This window comes from Microtus pennsylvanicus, chromosome 10 (genome assembly GCF_037038515.1).
Source record: "Microtus pennsylvanicus isolate mMicPen1 chromosome 10, mMicPen1.hap1, whole genome shotgun sequence".
In the NCBI taxonomy this organism is placed as follows: domain Eukaryota; kingdom Metazoa; phylum Chordata; class Mammalia; order Rodentia; family Cricetidae; genus Microtus; species Microtus pennsylvanicus.
Genome location: NC_134588.1, coordinates 14,682,868 through 14,702,306, shown reverse-complemented (window position 1 = coordinate 14,702,306; position 19,439 = coordinate 14,682,868). Strand labels below are relative to the sequence as shown.

The 19,439-nt window shown below is 38.4% G+C and overlaps 1 protein-coding gene across 6 annotated transcripts in view; it reads left to right on the top strand.

The window, feature by feature from the left end:
* The window catches only part of Ptpn4 (protein tyrosine phosphatase non-receptor type 4), a 194,103-nt gene extending 183,130 nt beyond the window's left edge, over window positions 1-10,973 (top strand). For all 6 annotated transcript variants that reach the window (XM_075987730.1, XM_075987726.1, XM_075987728.1 and 3 more), the window contains one exon: window positions 9,394-10,973. In XM_075987730.1, the coding sequence (XP_075843845.1) occupies window positions 9,394-9,480 (87 nt within the window). In that variant the 3' untranslated portion in view covers window positions 9,481-10,973. The remainder of the gene's footprint in view (window positions 1-9,393) is intronic.
* The last annotated feature ends 8,466 nt before the right edge of the window (window positions 10,974-19,439 follow it).

The window sequence follows — 19,439 nt, the reverse complement described above, 5'->3', positions numbered from 1 at the left end:
TATAGGGGGTTGGGCTGACATACAGGAGGCTGGAGAGTGGGGACATGGTAGTAGGGGCTCACCAGATTAGACAGCAGATGTAGGATCTGGGACTGGAAAGGGTACTGATGAGGTAGGATCTGGCTCATTGGATTGGTCTGGGCCTGGAGGTTGGGTGTGGCTCAGGTTTGGTACAGTCAGGTGCACAAGGTTTTGTCCCCCCCCCCCTTTTTTTTTTTGGTTTTTCAGGTCAGGGTTTCTCTGTGGTTTTGGAGCCTGTCCTGGAACTAGCTCTTGTAGACCAGGCTGGTCTTGAACTCGCAGAGATCCGCCTGCCTCTGCCTCCCGAGTGCTGGGATTAAAGGCGTGCGCCACCACCGCCTGGCTTGTTTTTCCCCTTTTTTAAATGTGATAAAATACACATAACAAAATTTAACATTTTAACCTTTTTAATGTATTATTTCAGTAGTATTGAGTATATAATAAAAATTATTCATATGAAAAATTATTCATACCCATTCTCCCAGGCCTCCAATAACCACGATTCTATTTCATATTTCTGAGTTTGATGTATTGTATAAGTAAGTAGTAATACTGTAGTGCTCCTCTATTTCTGACTGTCTAGGTTCAGATAGTTAATATTTTCCTTTCTCTTTCTTTCTCTTTCTTTTTTTTAGATTTTCTAAAACAGGGTTTCTCTGGAGCTTTGGAGCCTGTCCTGGAACTAGCTCTTATAAACCAGACTGGCCTCGAATTCACAGAGATCCACCTGCCTCTGCCTTCTGAGTGCTAGGATTAAAGGTGTGAGCCACCACCACCCAGTTAAATAGATAGTTAATATTTTCATAGTTCATTTTGTAGCCACGTCAGAATCTCCTTTCTTTTCAAGGCCGAACCATATCCCCTTGTTTCATATACTATATTTTGTTCAATCATTTCTCCATCGGTGGACTTGTGGCTTGTTTATAGCTTTTGACTATTATGAATAAAGCTGCCATGATGGAGGATATATAGAATATTTCTTTGAGACTACAGTTTGTTTTCTTTCAGATCTATACCCAGAAGTGAAGTTGCTGGGTTTTAACAATCACAATGGTTGTTTTTATAGTTTATTTGAAACTGGTGTTTAGATAATGGCCTTGTCTTAGCTAGGGTTTCCATTGCTGTGAAGAGACAACTTGATGACAACAACACTTATGAACAAACACATTTAATTTAGGTGACATCTTGCATTTCAGAGGTTTAGTCCTTATCATCATGGTGGGGAGCATGGTAGCATGCATGCAGACATGCTGATGATTCTACATCTTGATCTGAAGGCATATATTATAGGATATGACTTGGACTTATGTAACATATATGGGACCTTAAAACTCACCTCCACAGTGACATACTTCCTCCAACAAGACCACACCTACCCCAGCAACCCACACTTCCTAATAGTGCCACTCCCTTTGGGGGCCGTTTTCTTTCAAACAACCACAAGCCTGCATGCTTGAATTAGCTTTTATGTTTTCTAAATTCTAAATTTCCTTTAATCAAAAACTTTCTTCTGTACCTCTTGTCTTTTTTGTTTTTTCATTTAATGAAAAAACCAAGTTCCTTGGTCTATTATCATTCCCAGAGTCTCTATTGGTTTGGTTTATATTTCCTCAGATCAGTCCGTAGGCTCAAGCAGTTCAGGTTGGTAATTCTTTCCTTAGGAAGCACATGGTATTTGATCATCTTTCTTCTTGGGATATTAGCATCATTGGAAGAGCTATGCCTCTATCTGTTTTATTGGATTTTAAAGCGATGACATTCTATTTGTTTGCTTGGTGTTACTGGGTTGCTCCCAAATTCATATTCAACAACTATTGCTATTTAGACCAGGCCTAACTGCCTAGAAATAACATCATCCTCAGTGAAGTGGCTAGACCATTTCATCGGTTAACTAGAATGGTTTTCTAAAAAGATTTATTTATTTTTATTTTCTGTGTATAATTATTTCACCTGCATATATGTATTTGTATTATGTGTATGTTTGGTACCCTTGGAGACCAGAAGGGAAAATAGATACCCTGGAACTGACGTTAGAGATGGCTATGAGCCACTCACTATGTGGATACTGGCGATTGCACCCAGGACCTCTGGAAAAGTAGATGGTGCACTTAACTTCTCAGTCATTTCTCCAGCTCCTAAAATGATTCTTTTCCTTGATTTACAAGTGCTATTTCGTTTTTTATTGTGTTTTACAGTGCTGGCGTGGAATCCAGTGCCTCACACATGCTGCACAAGTGCCCAAATTTTCAGTTTCCATTTACTAATCAGTGCCAGCAACTGACTTTTGCTTGTTTTGATACAATTTAAAAATTGTGAATCTGCTGGATGTAGTGATGTATGCCTTTAATCTCAGGACTCTGGAGGCAGAGGCAGGTAGATCTCTGTGAGTTCAAGGCCAGCCTAGTCTACAAAGTGAGCTCTAGGACAGCCAGGGCTGTTACACAGAGAAACCCTGCCTCATGGTGTGGGGGGGGGGGGGGGGGGAGGTTACTCTTCTGTTTTATCTCACATTGCATGTTACAGTTACAAAATGACAGCCCCGAAATCACATACACAGAATGGTTATAACTGCTCTTGGTTTCCCACAGTTCTCTTTGAACTTGAATATAACTACAAAACATAGTCAATTACTGTCTTCAAAGCCCTCCAAATAACTGATAAGTGTGTTATATCATCAGCTTGGTATGGACATGTTACCAATTTTATATTTTAAATCTATAAAAATAGAAAGGTAGGGACTAGAGAGTTAGCTCAGTGGTTAAGAGCACTGACTGCCCTTCCATAGGATCCAGGTTCAATTCCTAACACACACGGCACCTCAACTGTCTACAATTCTAGTTCCCAGGGGTCCAGTACCCTCATCCACATAGATACAAGAATGCACAGAAAAAAATAAATCATTAAAAAGAAAAAAGGTTTATTTGATGGAGTCTGATCTCTGTTCCTCTCCTCCCTTTTTCCTCTATCCTTTCTTGAAAATATTTTAAGGATTTATTGAGTTATTCCTTTTAAAAAAGTTAAACTAACAGTAAAGTTTTAAATATATATGTATATTTCTTTTTTTGGTTTTTGTTTCTTTGTTTGTTTTTTAAGACAGGCTTTCTCTGTATAACAGTCTGGCTATTGTGGAACTTGTTTTATAGACCAGGCTTGCCTTGAAGTCACAGACATCCACCGACTTCTTTTTCTTTTTTTCTTTTCTTTCTTTCTTTCTTTCTTTCTTTCTTTCTTTCTTTCTTTCTTTCTTTATTTCTTAAGTTTTTGTTAATCTCTGATACTTCTCTCATACCAGGGCAAAGGTTTTCTTTTTTTTTTTATTGAGAAAAAAAATTTCCGCCTCCTCCCAGCCTCCCACTCCTCCCCCCCCCCAATCCTCTCCCCGTCCCCCCACTCCTCTCCCCCTCCCTCTCAAGTCTGAAGAGCAGTCAGGGTTCCCTGCCCTGTGGAAAGTCCAAGTCCTCCCCCCTCCATCCTGGTCTAGGAGGGTGAACATCCAAACTGGCTAGGCTCCCACGAAGCCAGAACATGAAGTAGGATCAAAACCCAGTGCCATTGTCCTTGGCTTCTCAGCAGCCCTCATTGTCCGCCATATTCAGAGAGTCCGGTTTTATCCCCTGCTTTTTCAGTCACAGTCCAGCTGGCCTTGGTGAGCTCCCAATAGATCTGCCCCACTGTCTCCGTGGGTGGGTGCACCCCTCTTGGTCCTGACTTCCTTGCTCATCTTCTCCCTCCTTCTGTTCCTCATTGGGACTTTGGGAGCTCAGTCTAGTACTCCAGTGTGGGCCTCTGTCTCTATCTCCATCCATCGCCAGATGAAGGTTCTATGGTGATATGCAAAATATTTATCAGTATGGCTATAGGATAGGATCATTTCAGGTTCCCTATCTTCAGCTGCCCCGGGAACTAACTGGGGACCTCGCCTTGGGCACCTGGAAGCCCCTCTAAGTCCAAGACTCTTCCCAACCCTAAGATGGCTCCCTTAATTAAGATATGTGCTTCCCTGCTCCCCTATCCAACCTTCCTTTATCCCAATCATCCCGTTGCCCCAAGTTCTCCCCATCCTACCCTTCTCACTTTTCTCTCCCCATCTCCCCTTACCCCTCTCCCACCCCACCCTTAAGATCCCGATTTTTTGCCTGGCAAACTTGTCTACTTCCCCTACCCAGGAGGATAGCTATATGTTTTTCTTTGGGTTCACCTTCTTATTTAGCTTCTTTAGGATCACAAATTATAGACTCACTGACCTTTATTTAAGGCTAGAAACCAATTATGAGTGAGTACATCCCATGTTCATCTTTTTGGGTCTGGGTTACCTCACTCAGGATAGTGTTTTCTATTTCCATCCATTTGCATGCAAAATTTGAGAAATTGTTTTTTACCGCTGAGTAGTACTCTAATGTGTATATATTCCACACTTTCTTCATCCATTCTTCCATTGAAGGACATCTAGGTTGTTTCCAGGTTCTAGCTATTACAAATAATGCTGCTATGAACATAGTTGAACAAATGCCCTTGTCATATGATAGAGCATCTCTTGGGTATATTCCCAAGAGTGGTATTGCTGGGTCCAGGGGTAGGTTGATCCCGAATTTCCTGAGAAACCGAAACACTGCTTTCCAAAGTGGTTGCACAAGTTTGCATTCCCACCAGCAATGGATGAGGGAACCCCTTCCTCCACAACCTCTCCAGCAGAGGCTATCATTGGTGTTTTTGATTTTAGCCAATCTGACAGGTGTAAGATGATATCTCAAAGTTGTTTTGATTTGCATTTCCCTGATCGCTAAGGAGGTTGAGCATGACCTTAAGTGTCTTTTGGCCATTTGAACTTCTTCTGTTGAGAATTCTCTGTTCAGATCAGTGCCCCATTTTTTAATTGGGTTAATTAGCCTTTTACGGTCTAGTTTCTTGAGTTTTTTATATATTTTGGAGATCAGACCTTTGTCAGTTGCGGGGTTGGTGAAGATCTTCTCCCAGTCAGTGGGTTGCCTTTTTGTCTTAGTGACAGTGTCCTTTGCTTTACAGAAGCTTCTCAGTTTCAGTAGGTCCCATTTATTCAATGAGGCCCTTAATGTCTGTGCTGCTGGGGTTATACCTAGGAAGCGATCGCCTGTGCCCATCTGTTGTAGGGTACCTCCCAATTTCTCTTCTATCAGGTTCAGTGTGCTTGGACTGATATTGAGGTCTTTGATCCATTTGGACTTGAGTTTTGTGCATGGAGATAGATATGGGTCAATTTTCATTCTTCTACAGGTTTATGATCAAGTAGGCTTCATCCCAGAGATGCAGGGCTGGTTCAACATACGAAAATCTATCAATGTAATCCATCATATAAATAAACTGAAAGAAAAAAATCATGATCATTTCATTAGATGCTGAAAAAGCTTTTGACAAAATTCAACATCCCTTTATGATAAAAGTCTTGGAGAGATTAGGGATACAAGGGTCATACCTAAATATAATAAAAGCTATTTACAGCAAACCGACAGCTAACATCAAACTAAACGGAGAGAAACTCAAAGCCATCCCACTAAAATCAGGAACACGGCAAGGCTGTCCACTATCTCCATACCTCTTCAATATAGTGCTTGAAGTTTTAGCAATAGCAATAAGACAACATAAGGGGATCAAGGGGATTCGAATTGGGAAGGAAGAGGTTAAACTTTCATTATTTGCAGATGATATGATAGTGTACATAAGCGACCCTAAAAACTCCACCAAAGAACTCCTAAAGCTGATAAACAGCTTTAGTAATGTGGCAGGATACAAGATCAACTCCAAAAAATCAGTCACCCTCCTATACACAAAGGATATGGAAGCAGAGAGGGAAATCAGAGAAGCATCACCTTTCACGATAGCCACAAATAGCATATAATATCTTGGGGTAACTCTAACCAAGGAAGTGAAAGATCTATTTGACAAGAACTTTAAGGAATTGAAGAAAGAAATTGAAGAGGATACCAGAAAGTGGAAAGATCTCCCTTGCTCTTGGATTGGGAGGATCAACATAGTAAAAATGGCAATTCTACCAAAGGCAATTTATAGATTCAATGCAATCCCCATCAAGGTCCCATCAAAATGCTTTACAGATCTTGAGAGGACAATAATCAACTTTATATGGAAAAACAAAAAACCCAGGATAGCCAAAACAGTCTTATATAATAAAGGAACTTCTGGAGCCATTACCATCCTTGACTTCAAACTTTACTACAGAGCTACAGTATTGAAAACAGCTTGGTATTGGTATAAAAACAGAGAAGTCGACCAATGGAATCGTATAGAAGACCCAGATCTTAACCCACAAACCTATGAACACCTCATTTTCGATAAAGGAGCTAAAAGTATACATTGGAAGAAAGAAAGCATCTTCAACAAATGGTGCTGGCACAACTGGACCTCTCCTTTTTCTAAATAATGTCCCTTGCCTTTTAATATTTCTTTATGTGACACACACACACGAGAGAGAGAGAGAGAGAGAGAGAGAGAGAGAGAGAGAGGGAGGGAGGGAGGGAGGGAGGGAGGGAGGGAGGGAGGGAGGGAGGGAGAGAAACAATGCAAGTCTGTGTATGGAGGTCAGAGGAGGATATTAGGCATTCTTTGTCACTCTCTACTTGATTCTCATGAGTAAGGGTCTCACTGTCTGTCCTTGGAGCTCAACCAGCAGCCAGCAAATCTTAATGTTCTCCTATGTCTGCCCTGGCACCCGCATAAATGTCCAGCTTTTCTCACGGGTGTTGGAGATAGGAATTCAAGTTCTCATACTTGTTCACACATTCTTACCTGCTGAGTCATCTCCCCAATCCCTCTTTGCCTTTTGCTGTTGTTTTGCTTTTTGGTTTTTGCCCTTCTTAAACAGGCCAGTGTGGTATTCATTATGTATCCCATACTGGCCTAGAACTTATGGAACTCTTGGTTCAGTCTTCCAAAAATAAGTGTATGTGTAAGCCTCTTTGCCTGAACTATCTTGCTTGTTTTCACTTAAGAAAATATCCTGATACATAGCATAGTGCAAATGCCTTTAATCTCAGCACTCAGGGACAGAAGGATCTCTGTGAATTTAAGGTCAGCCTTCTCTACACAGCAAATTGATGGCTACTTAAATGGATTCTTTATTTTTTTAATTTTTTTATTTATTTTTTAAAGATTTCTGTCTCTTCCCCACCACCGCCTCCCATTTCCCTCCCCTTCCCCCATTCAAGACCCCCTCCCTCATCAGCCCAAAGAGTAATCAGGGTTCCCTGCCCTGTGGGAAGTCCAAGGACCACCCACCTATATCCAGGTCTAGTAAGGTGAGCATCCAAACTACCTAGGCTCCCACAAAGCCAGTACGTGCAGTAGGATCAAAAACCCATTGCCATTGTTCTTGGGTTCTCAGCAGTCCTCATTGTCCACTATGTTCAGTGAGTCCGGTTTTATCCCAGGCTTTTTCAGACCCAGGCCAGCTGGCCTTGGTGAGTTCCCGATAGAACATCCCCAATGTCTCACTGTGTGGGTGCACCCCTTGCGGTCCTGAGTTCCTTGCTCGTGCTTTCTCTCCTTCTGCTCCTGATTTGGACCTTGAGATGTCTGTCCGGTGCTCCAATGTGGGTCTCTGTCTCTGTCTCCTTTCATCGCCTGATGAAGGTTAATACTCAGGAGGATGCCTATATGTTTTTCTTTAGGTTCTCCTTCTTATTTAGCTTCTCTAGGATCACTAATTATAGGCTCAAAGTCCTTTATTTATGGCTAGAAACCAAATATGAGTAAGTACATTCCATGTTCCTCTTTTTGGGTCTGGCTTACCTCACTCAGGATAGTGTTTTCTATTTCCATCCATTTTCATGCAAAATTCAAGAAGTCATTATTTTTTACTGCTGAGTAGTACTCTAATATGTATATATTCCATACTTTCTTCATCCATTCTTCCATTGAAGGCTATCTAGGTTGTTTCCATGTTCTGGCTATTACAAACAATGCTGCTATGAACATAGTAGAGCATATACTTTTGTTGTATGATAGGGCCTCTCTTGGGTATATGCCCAAGAGTGGTATTGCTGGGTCCAGGGGTAGGTTGATCCCGAATTTCCTGAGAAACCGAAACACTGCTTTCCAAAGTGGTTGCACAAGTTTGCATTCCCACCAGCAATGGATGAGTGTACCCCTTTCTCCACAACCTCTCCAGCAGAGGCTATCATTGGTTTTTTTTATTTTAGCCAATCTGACAGGTGTAAGATGGTATCTTAAAGTTGTCTTGATTTGCATTTCCCTGATCGCTAAGGAGGTTGAGCATGACCTTAAGTGTCTTTTGGCCATTTGAACTTCTTCTGTTGAGAGTTCTCTGTTCAGCTCAGTGCCCCATTTTATAATTGGGTTGATTAGCCTTTTAGAGTCTAGTTTCTTGAGTTTTTTATATATTTTGGAGATCAGACCTTTGTCAGTTGCGGGGTTGGTGAAGATCTTCTCCCAGTCAGTGGATTGCCTTTTTGTCTTAGTGACTGTGTCCTTTGCTTTACAGAAGCTTCTCTGTCTCAGGAGGTCCCATTTATTCAATGAGGCCCTTAATGTCTGTGCTGCTGGGGTTATACGTAGGAAGTGGCCTCCTGTTCCCATGTGTTGTAAAGTACTTTCCACTTTGTCTTCTATCAGGTTCAGTGTGTTCGGACTGTTCTTGAGGTCTTTAATCCATTTGGACTTGAGTTTTTGCGTGGTGATAGATATGGATCTATTTTCATTCTTCTACAGATTGACATCCAGTTTTGCCAGCACAATTTGTTGAAGATGCTCTCTTTTTTCCATTGTATACTTTTAGTTCCTTTATCGAAAATCAGGTGCTCATAGGTTTAATCTCAGCACTCAGGGATAGAAGGATATCTGTGAATTTAAGGTCAGCCTTCTCTACACAGCAAATTGATGGCGACTTAAATGGTTTCTATTTTTTTTTATCTTCACAGAGTGGATATATATTTTTAGACACTTTTCTAGTTTTTTTTTTATTTTCTAAAAGTGGGAGTGCTTTATCCCAAATAAAATAATACCATCTTATTTGATGCTTTCAAATTTCTGTTTATAGTTTCAGTGTTTTAACATTCCTATCAGCAGTGTCTTGAGTTTTGTCAACAAAGTATAATATGAGGTGTTTTTTGTTTGTTTTTTTTGTTGTTGTTGTTTTGGTTTTTTTTTGTTTTTTCCCACCATTGGTAAAAAATTATGCCTCTGTACTTTTTGGCCTGCCCGCCCTCCCTCCCTTCTTTCCTTCCTTCCTTTCTTCCTTCCTTCCTTCCTTCCTTCCTTCCTTCCTTCCTTCCTTCCTTCATAAGAAATACAAGTGAGGTTTTAGGTTTTGGTTTTCTAGGTTTTCTAATAATTCTGTTTTTTTTTTCTATTTATATTTTTCAGAGTCAATACAGATTTGTCTGTGAAGCTATTTTGAAAGTGTATGAAGAAGGCTTTGTTAAACCCTTAACAACATCATCAAATAAATAAGAAAACGAAAAGGTTGGGATAAGTATTGGGAAACTGATTTTTGTTACATTCACTGTGCCATAATACTGATTGCAGGAAATGGCATCTCTCACAAAAAAATGAAGAACTCAAACAAACTTTGAAAACTTCAGCACTATTGCACTTTATGTTTAAAAAAGTCACTCAAAACCTATAACTTCACATCTTTGACTATTTTGTGCTTTGCTCTGAACAAATAGCGGAAACTGAATATGTTCAGGGTAATTTGTGGAATTTTGAGGCGGTGCCATGCAGTCCCCTCTGGTAGAATTGCCCCAGCAAGGCTCAGAACTCATCTCTGTTACACACCTGTACCTTGAAAGCAAAAAGAAGTAAACATCAGGAGTCTGCTCTGGTCTTTCCAGTGGTTCATGTACTTACTCTACTGATTGCCAGATTTTATTTTTCAAACGTTAGCAATACCATTCTCAACATTAGCCAGTACACTGCCTGTGGATGCAGCACATCTTCCCTGACATCCCAGTAGGGACCTGCTGTTGAGAAGAAAAGTGGAACTTGGTTCCCAGGAAATGCTGCACAGTGTCCATTTACCAGCATCTTATAGAAATTATAACTATGAATCTATGGAATTTCTTGGATTTAATGATGTAACTTATATTTATCATAAGGTTGGCTTATTCCAAATCATGTGACTTCACACTTTTGATGTAAAGGAATGCATGCATCGTGTCTTAACCCCTTAAGTGCCTTGAGATATCTTTGTTTAATGAAAAGGCACTCATTTGACCCATAGGAGGTATGTATACTGTACATTATTATAGTTTTATGAATTTTTAATAGGTTCACAGTGTAAAAAAAAGCAGATTATGTTGAGAGTTATACAAGATGGGTAAGGAGATTGTTTTTACTCAGTGCTTGCTTGTACTTTGCTGTAAAAGCCAGAATATCTGTGTTCTGCTGATAGTGCATTCTGCTGCTGTGGAATTGTTCACAATCTGTACATTCCTTTACTGCAGAACAGGGCTTAAAGTTCAGCAACTTGTCCTACAGAAAGGGTTTATTCTTCAAATTTCATATTTGCTTCATCCCTAACTTAAAAAGTGATCTTTAACATGTATATTAAAGATAAATATATTAACACTCTAAGCTACAATTACAAAGTTAGTTAGTTGAGTTTGTTCCTGTCTATACCGAAGTGTTACCCTCCAGTACTCATTCCAGTTCATATCAGGCTGTCTTCACACTGGTCTTTCTTTTTATTTTTATTTTTTGTGTTGTTGTTTTGTTTGGTTTGGTCTTGGTTTTTCAAAACAGCGTTTCTCTGTATAACAGTCCTAGAACTTGCTGTATAAAACCAGGTTGACCTTGAACTCACAGAGATCTGTCTCCCTCTGCCTCCTGAGTGCTGGGATTAAAGGTGTGCATCACCACCACCTGGCCACACTGGTCTTTTCATTGGAATTCTTCAGACAAAGAGTTAAATACTATTGACTTCTTCTAAATGTGACCCCCCCGCCAAATAGTAAAATGCAGGTTTTCTTGTCATTTTTGTATATAGTTATATTACCTAGTTTATATTTATAGATGCTTATTAAATTATAAGCATGTTTAGTGAGGTGTTTGATTGTTCATCTTGACTGAAGATCCAGCTCCCATTACAGATGTGTATATTTTCCTTGTCAGCTTCATTTGTTTTTAAATCTATGGAAATAGATCTTTAAAATTGCCCAATTTAATATGAGAATTTGCTCACCTATTTGAATGTTATTTTATATGGATATAGTTAAAGTAGGCACATTTGCTAGTGGTTTCAGAATATTTCTGTAGTCTTGATAAAACATAGTTTCCAATAAATATTTTGGACTGCTATTTAGTTTGGAGGGGTAACATACTTTTAAGAATCTTTAATAAAATCTAAATTATCATACTCATATTCAGAATTCATAATAGTAAAAGTCAGAAAGAAGTTAAGCTCCTAAACAGTAATGGCCAGGGTACCATTGTCATTTACAAATACTATTTGTCTTATTTTTTTAAAGAGGCATAAACATAATCTTATGTCAAACAGAAGTCCACCTATTTTGATTTTACATGCAAGACAATATGAGCTAGTCAGTGAAAGATAGTTACACTCAAACATTCCATTCTCTACCAGAGGCAAATGTAATTTAGGCTAGTAGGATGTCATTACAAGTTAAAAAGGGAAATCAAGTTGGAGATCTATATACATTATAGAACTACTTTATTTCATTGATATATTTTAGTCTAAATTTTAAATGTCTGTCCTTGCCATATGGGTAGACTGTGAGAACCATAGGCAAAAAGAGAAAACTTGTGTAGAAGATAGAAGGCAATGGCATGATTCACTCGCTCTTTAATGGAAAGCTTTGTTCATACCTCTGTAGTTAACGCTGATGTTGGCAATGAGCATTGCTGCCATTTAAATCATTGATGCTTGTCGTTCAGTGACAAGTGCAGAATTAAATTTATATTTCTCATAAGGACTGTCCTCTATCATTATTTTACATGTAAAAACACCCCTTTTAGAACATTTGTTAGGATCTTAAGCTAAAATAACCCTTCACAAATTGTTAATATGGATATGCTAATTCAACTTCCTTAGTTATCTAGCATAGAACACTGTCCTTTATACCTAAGCATTTAATCAGTTTACTAATCAAAATAGATTTCTAGAAATAATGCTAGTTTTCATACGTATGTAGTGCTAGACTTCATACATACTGATGTAATATTGTGTGACAAAAAAAAAATCCTGAATTAAACTACTTTCCCTTTTCACTACCCACCCTTAAGACACACACACTGACAAACTCAAGAAAGAATGCATTTATTCTGACAAGTGGAAATCAATATTGATGGGTCAGGGGCTTCTGTACATGCTAAAAGTAAATGTAAAGCTTTTCCCTCTCTGAGTTCAGGTGATTTTTCTGTGCTTATTTAAAGTGTTTTATTGAGTGTCTGGTTTTCGTCTGCACTGCCTAGATACTCTGTAATAATAATTTGGAGGAGACTAGCATTTGCAAAATGAATAGGTTGTACTTGTTAAACTAATCTATCCATTCAAAAATGAGGCAGAATACAGCCCAAGAAAAACTTTTGTGTAGCCTTCTGGGTTAAGTAGTTGGGAAAGGTCAATGATTAGCCGTTTTGACCTAAGGGTAACATTGTATCAAAACTGACTAAAATGCAAAGTTATGCTGAGCCATTAAGACAGTTACTTGAAGGTTTTAGGTACTACTGTACATGCCTTCATAGAAAAACATCAGTGCATTGGTTTGCATGTGTATTTCACAAAGACGTGTACACAAACGGAATGGACTTTTAATCATGGGGTTGTTTATATCGCTTGGCTGGTCTGATCAGTCTACTTTGTTATTTGAGCAAAAAAATCTCTTGTATCACTAGAAGTGGTACTACAACTTGAAAGCTATAAGAAGTTGAAAGACTTATGTCTAGTCTCTACTTCCTTATGATAGGAAGAACTAGAGGCTCAGCAATTAATTTAACAGAATCTGGTCAACTTCAAGTTTTCTTTCTTTCTTTTTTTTTTTTTTTTTTTTTTTTGGTTTTTCGAGACAGGGTTTCACTATGGCTTTGGAGCCTGTCCTGGAACTAGCTCTTGTAGACCAGGCTGGTCTCAAACTCACAGAGATCCACCTGCCTCTGCCTCCCAAGTGCTGGGATTAAAGGCGTGTGCCACCATCGCCCGGCCTAACTTCAAGTTTTCTAATTCTCAATCTAGTGTTTCTGTATTAGACTAGTTCAATAAATTGCTTGTAAATTTTAGCTTTTTCTACGTGGGAAGCACGGTCAGTGTTGTCCCTTTGAATCTTTGACACCTTAGAAGTTTGATATTAGGCTTCAAAAGTGATGCCAATTAGGGATTGGGCCGAATTTGCTAGGTGTGCGTCCCTAAGAGATGAATATAAGCTGTTGTGAACTAGTGAGGCTGATACACATACAGTAGGCAAGCTCACCTGCAAGTAGGAAGTCAGTCTTAAAGCATTTAGCACATAGAACTGAGATTTAGAACTTATATCTACTTACGAAATAATTTATATTCATAATGTGAACATGTGATAAAATTGAAGTATGGCTTATCAGGAAAAGAGAAGGAAACATGAATTTATAGCAGTGTGCTATCTAGTGTCTGTGTTTTGAATATTAAAAATATTCTGATGGTAAAGTTGCCAAAGTAGTTTTGAATTCATGTAAGTTGTTTATACCACAACATTGTGGGATATGTTTACAGGCTCTTCATAGTACTTATTTTGTAGTTCTGATGAATTTGTATTTAAGTCATTTATAGTAAATATATGATGATAAATATTTGCTGGAATAAATATCTCAGTAATATAGCAAATCATAGCTAATAGACCCCACAGTCTGCTTTCATACAAGGTGCTGCATCCACAAAGCGAGTACTTTGTGTTCACATTGCTCACCTCCCACATCTGCATCAACCCTCCACTGCCATTCCTGGAGCCATCTGTGGTGCTTCCTCCAAGTAAAACAGCTGTGTCATTACAATTCAGTGGATCGAATTTATTAAATATTAGAATTACTCATCAGTTGACAGATATTCACTTGTGTCTCAGTGTGATCACAAACTAGTGACTTTTATGAAATTCTTAGAGAATTATTATACACATAAAAGAAATTTGCATAATAAAACTTTTTGAGGGCTAATTGCTTATAGATAATTTCATCAACTTTAAGAGTATAAGAAATCAGTTCCAAATTGTTTTGGGTTCTGCTTTTTACCATAATTCTTATTTTTCATGGATTTCATTTTCTCTTAGTAGCAGTAATTATAATAAACTTCTCTATGTTAACAGAAACAATAAACCATGTGTTCCAGCCCATACTGCTTTATTTTCATACCCTAAGTAAATTTGTTTTGAGTAGATACCATAAAGTTACTTTCTGTTTTCATATATAAATGTGTTGCTGCTTACTTTCTGTTTTTGTGCTTCAATATACTGTTGATTTCTAAAGTCATTGTTTGGTTTTTAGTCCTTCAAAGCTAAGTGTGCAGTCATTACTCATAGCTGCTTGACAACAATTTATCTATATGAACTAGGTATGGTTCAGTACATAATCAAGTAAGCCAGTAGTACTTTTTCTTTGCAGAAGGTTATTAGCAATATTGCAAGGTAAAAACTACACTGTTAAAGAAGAGTTCAAAAGTTTAGCTTCCTGGAGCCTTGCAAAATTTCCAGTATAAGGATGAAAAAGAAAACCTTGTTAAGGTCATAAAAGTTTCAAGTAAACATTGTAGAGTTTTCCTATTATTATGTAAATGATATACAGAAAATATTTTTCTATGAACAGAAGGTTAAAACTGTTAACTCTAATTTCATTGTTTAAAAGGGATAAAACGATGTTTGTATGTCTTTCATGCTGTAAAGAAAATGAATGTATCTTTCAAACATTAGAGTTATTACTTGGTTCTAAGTATATGTGTTTGTTTAAAAAGAGTGAGTGAGAAATCTGCAAAGGAGAAAGAATCGTGTCATAAGTCATTATGTAAAACGCAGTGTTGGAAGAAATGGAATTTCGTTGCGAATGGTCACTGTCAAAGCATATTTCACACGTAGTGTACGTTCATTCCACATCACTTTGTTTTTGGCTCTGCAAGCTTTCCTTAAAAATTGTATATACTATTTTGAGTGTAAAGTATTTTAGTTTTACACTGGTGGGGTGTGGAAGAATATGTGTTAGGCTAAGTGTGCTGCTGCATGTGTCTACCATGGAGGAAAGTTCCCAAGTTTGTCAATGTCGCAGCCACCAGTGGGGGCATCATTGTAAGAATGTGAAGCTAGAAACCCATGCCTAAGAGCGCTTCAGAAATTATGTGCAGAGGCCTCTGACCCTGATGATGAGTTTCCCTTTTTCTCTTCATTGACATGGATAGTAAGACCACGGGGCCCAACCCTTGTGACTTCTAACCGTGGTGGCTTATACAGCTTACAAGTTTATTCAGCTAAGTGAAAATTCTTCACTTTAAACCAGTGCCTGTAGGCATAATTAATTCGTTAAATAGCTCCTTTAAAATCTAGTAATTATCAATTATTAAACTTTATGAAATTGGGAATTCCTTGTTTTAATGTTTCCTAAACCTCCATAATGATTTTAACTCATCATGATGTACCCTGAACAATCTAAAAGTAATCCAAGGTTAGTGTCAGATTTCCTCAACCCCAGAGTTATAAAATTTGGCACTATTAATTCTGGTGACTTATAAGTTACATTGTTAAGTAAAGTTGCTGTCAGGGATCATCAAGGAAATAGCTTTCTTCAAATAGTTGCTGCTTTGTGGTGTCCCTAGATTATATGTCATAGCATCCACGATTGTCATAATTGGGCCTGTTTTACCTTTTTTTAAGTATTTGTTTTCTGTTCTTAAATTATAGTATTCCATTTTTTTGCCTTCCTGGGCAAGGATGTTTCAACCCAGCTCTGTGATTTCCTAGATTCATCTTTCCCAATCTTTCAGTGAGTTAGCAAGACTCCTCATTCCTGAATCCTGTAGAGTAGGTAATATGTAAGTGCTAAAATTGATTTCAAATAGCACTTTATTTTATGCTTACTACTGACTTAATTTATACAGTAAAAATATCTATCCTAGGAGTTTTGTAAATACAGAAAAAATTGGTTAGTATTAGAGTTTATTAGATTGACCCCAAGTTTAAATGCTTTATAATGATCTCTTTATAGCTTCTTTGATATTTAAGAGGTAACATATGTGACTTTAGCTCTGTGATTTTTTTTTCCCGCAATTTGTATAATACAATAGATGCTGCCTAGCTGACTGTGTTGCTGGACTCAGTTCTCTCAGCTAGCTTCAGCCAAGCTTGGTTTACTAAAATTGTTTCTGCTCTGCATTTTGTGAACATCACATGACTACTTGGAAATTCTTTGTTCTCAATGTAGTACCTAGATGTTAAGTAGATACTGCACTACAAGTATGTAGTTTATATAGAAGACAAAGGGCAGGATGTGTGTTACTGTACAGTTTATATTAAGCTGTTTTCATATTCTGTCAAAACAGTATATCTGCTGTAAAAAAATAAAAGTTGTCTACTCCAGTGTTCTTCAGCATCAGAACATACCACTTATGAACTATGCTGTAATCTTTTCAGATAAGAAAAGCTAGTCCTTGTTTTCTACAGTGTAGGTTTAACTTTAGGACTGATAGTTCATACTTATCAGTACTATTTCTAAACTGTAGTTTTAAAATTATTTCTATGTAGAGGGAATTTTGATTTGGGAACTTTCTTTTCTTGTTATAGGTGCTATATGTAAATATGGAGTGAGAAGTTTGCTTGGTTAAAAGTCTACTTTATTTCCTTATTAAAATATTTTTATTTGTTTCCATTTGTTTTGTGCTGAATGAATAGCAGAATGGAATTAGTCCCTTAATGTTGTCAAGTACCTTTTCTCCCAGTTGTACAAGAATATCTCCGTATGGTGTGGTCTCATTATCAAGAAGCAAAGAAGCTAAGAATCAAAACTTAAATGAATTTGATCAACACTGGGTTATTTGAAATGATCACTGTGCATTTGTTACTGCGGTTTACCATGTGTTTGAAAGGCTTTGTGTGTTTGTCTTAATTTCAGTGAAAATTAGAATCCTTTATGTTTTTACACAATCTACACAAGCCAACAGTGAACAGGATAAAAATGCTGTTTTGCATTGAAACTGTTTTAGTCCTAACATCAATTTATGTTATGTGAAATGCTATTTCACATATTTTGTTGGGCATATTTCATTTTGATTGAGTAGTTGTTCAGATACAAATGTGAAAAGGGGAAAACACCTCTAGCTGTTAATGTTCAATTGAAAAATAAAGGTGTGCTTTAGTAATCTAATGACTTGGTTTCAAGTTTATTGAATTGGAATTTATTGTTGGACTCCATTATCGATGATGTAGTCACTAATGAATGATCAGTTAGAAGGGATGTTTGAATGCTAAACATGATTTTGTTTCCAGAATTAGTAACACACATAGTGGCTCTTCTTGAGGGAACGGGGAATGGTATATGTGTGTGGTGTGTGGGCATGTACATATGCTGAAACAGCGACCTATGCTCAGACTTTCAGAAGCCAGGGGAGGGTATCTGGTGGTGTCCTCTATCAGTCTTTACCTTATTCTCTCACGGAACCTAGAACTTAATGTCAGCTAGACTGGCTGGCCAGCAAGCTGTACTTCCTGTCTCTAGCAACCACAGCATGGGGTTGCAGGCATACATACCTGTACTCAGTTTTTTACATGGGTTCTGGGAATCCTAGCTCAGGTCCTCATACCGGAGCAGTAAGCAGTTTTTTTTGTTTTGTTTTGTTTTTCAGACAAGGTTTCTCTGTGTGACAGTCCTGGCTGTCCTGGAACTCACTTTTGTAGACCCAGCTGGCCTTGAACTCACAGAGATTCGCCTCCTGAGCACTGGGATTAAAGGGATGAGCCACTACTGCCCAACTGAGCAGTAAACATTCTTACCCATTGAGCCATCTCCCTACCTGCCCAAAGAATAAAAGTATCTGCAGTCTCCTTCATTGGGGCCACACCTCCTCCACTAACCCCAAGGCAGGACCTTGCCACTCAAAAGAATTGTCTTGAAATCAACCTGAATTATCATCTTCCCAGGTGTAGTCTGGTGTGCCATTTTGCATATTAGAGGAAGGTTAGGAGTAAAGCTTCAGTTTCGGTTTGGTTTTGATTGGGAGGGTTGTTTGAGTGTTTTGTTTTTATAGGTAGCCTTGGCTTGCCTTGAACTTGATCAACTGCCTGCATCTGCCCTTAAAGTGCTGGTATCAAAGTGTTGTACCACCACACTCTACAACCAATAACTGTTTCAGGTACCTATGTGTGTGATAAAGGACTCATTATGGCAAAAGCAGGTACAATGACATAGTGACTTGTGCCTGTAGTCCCAGCTACTTTTACGGCTGAAGTAGAGGATCACTTTAGGACAGCAGTTCAGGGCTAGCCTGAGCTATAGAGACCCTGTGTCTCAAATAAGAGAAAAAAATTATGAGATACATTTTGAGGAAGACTGAAGATGATTTGATTTATGGCAATCTCATACCAACTCCCCATCTCTGAGAAAAGCCCCCTCAAATCTGGTGAAAAGTGCAGGCATGGAATCCTAGTACTCAGAAATTGAGGCAGGTGGATTCAAATTGTGTGCTCTCTAAGAGTCAAAGTCAACAAGGTCCAGGTAATTCCTGGAATATTGGGAGTTATAGTTCTTGGAGAAATAAAATGGGAAATACAGTGGCCTTATGGTTTTGTCTTTAAAACACCCTACAACATTTGTCTCATAGCCACTCCCCAGGAACCAGATGTGGATCTGACCAGAGTCCCATCTTTTTGGTTGTAGTAAGAGGAGCAGTGGGCTAGCTTATACTCCGAAATAACAACACACAAATTGTATTCATTTAAACACTGCCTGGCCCATTAGTTCTAGCCTCTTCTTGGCTAACTCTCACATCTTGATTCAACCCACTTCTAATAATCTGTTGGCCACTTGACTGTGGCTTACCGGGATGAGTCTAACCAGTGTCTGTCTAGGGCAGGAGAAGCATGGCATCTGCCACACTTCCATTCTTCCCAGCATTCTGTTCTGTCTACTCTGCCCACCTAAGGGCTGCCCTATCAAAAGGCCAAGGCAGTTTTCTTTATTCAACCAATGAAAGCAACACATAGAAAGAAGACCCTCCTACACCATCTGGTCAATACTTAAAGCTGGCTTCAAATTTGGCTCAAAATTGTGTAACTGGTTTTACTCACACAAGTTTCAGATTACCAGCAACTCTGAGCTATATGAAGCCTTGTGGCAGTGAAGCCCCATTATACCAATGATGACCTCTGTTCAATTATATTTTCTTCTGGGGAATACATGTATTTGTTTATACATAAATATTTATGCTTGCAGTATTATATGATATAGCTTGC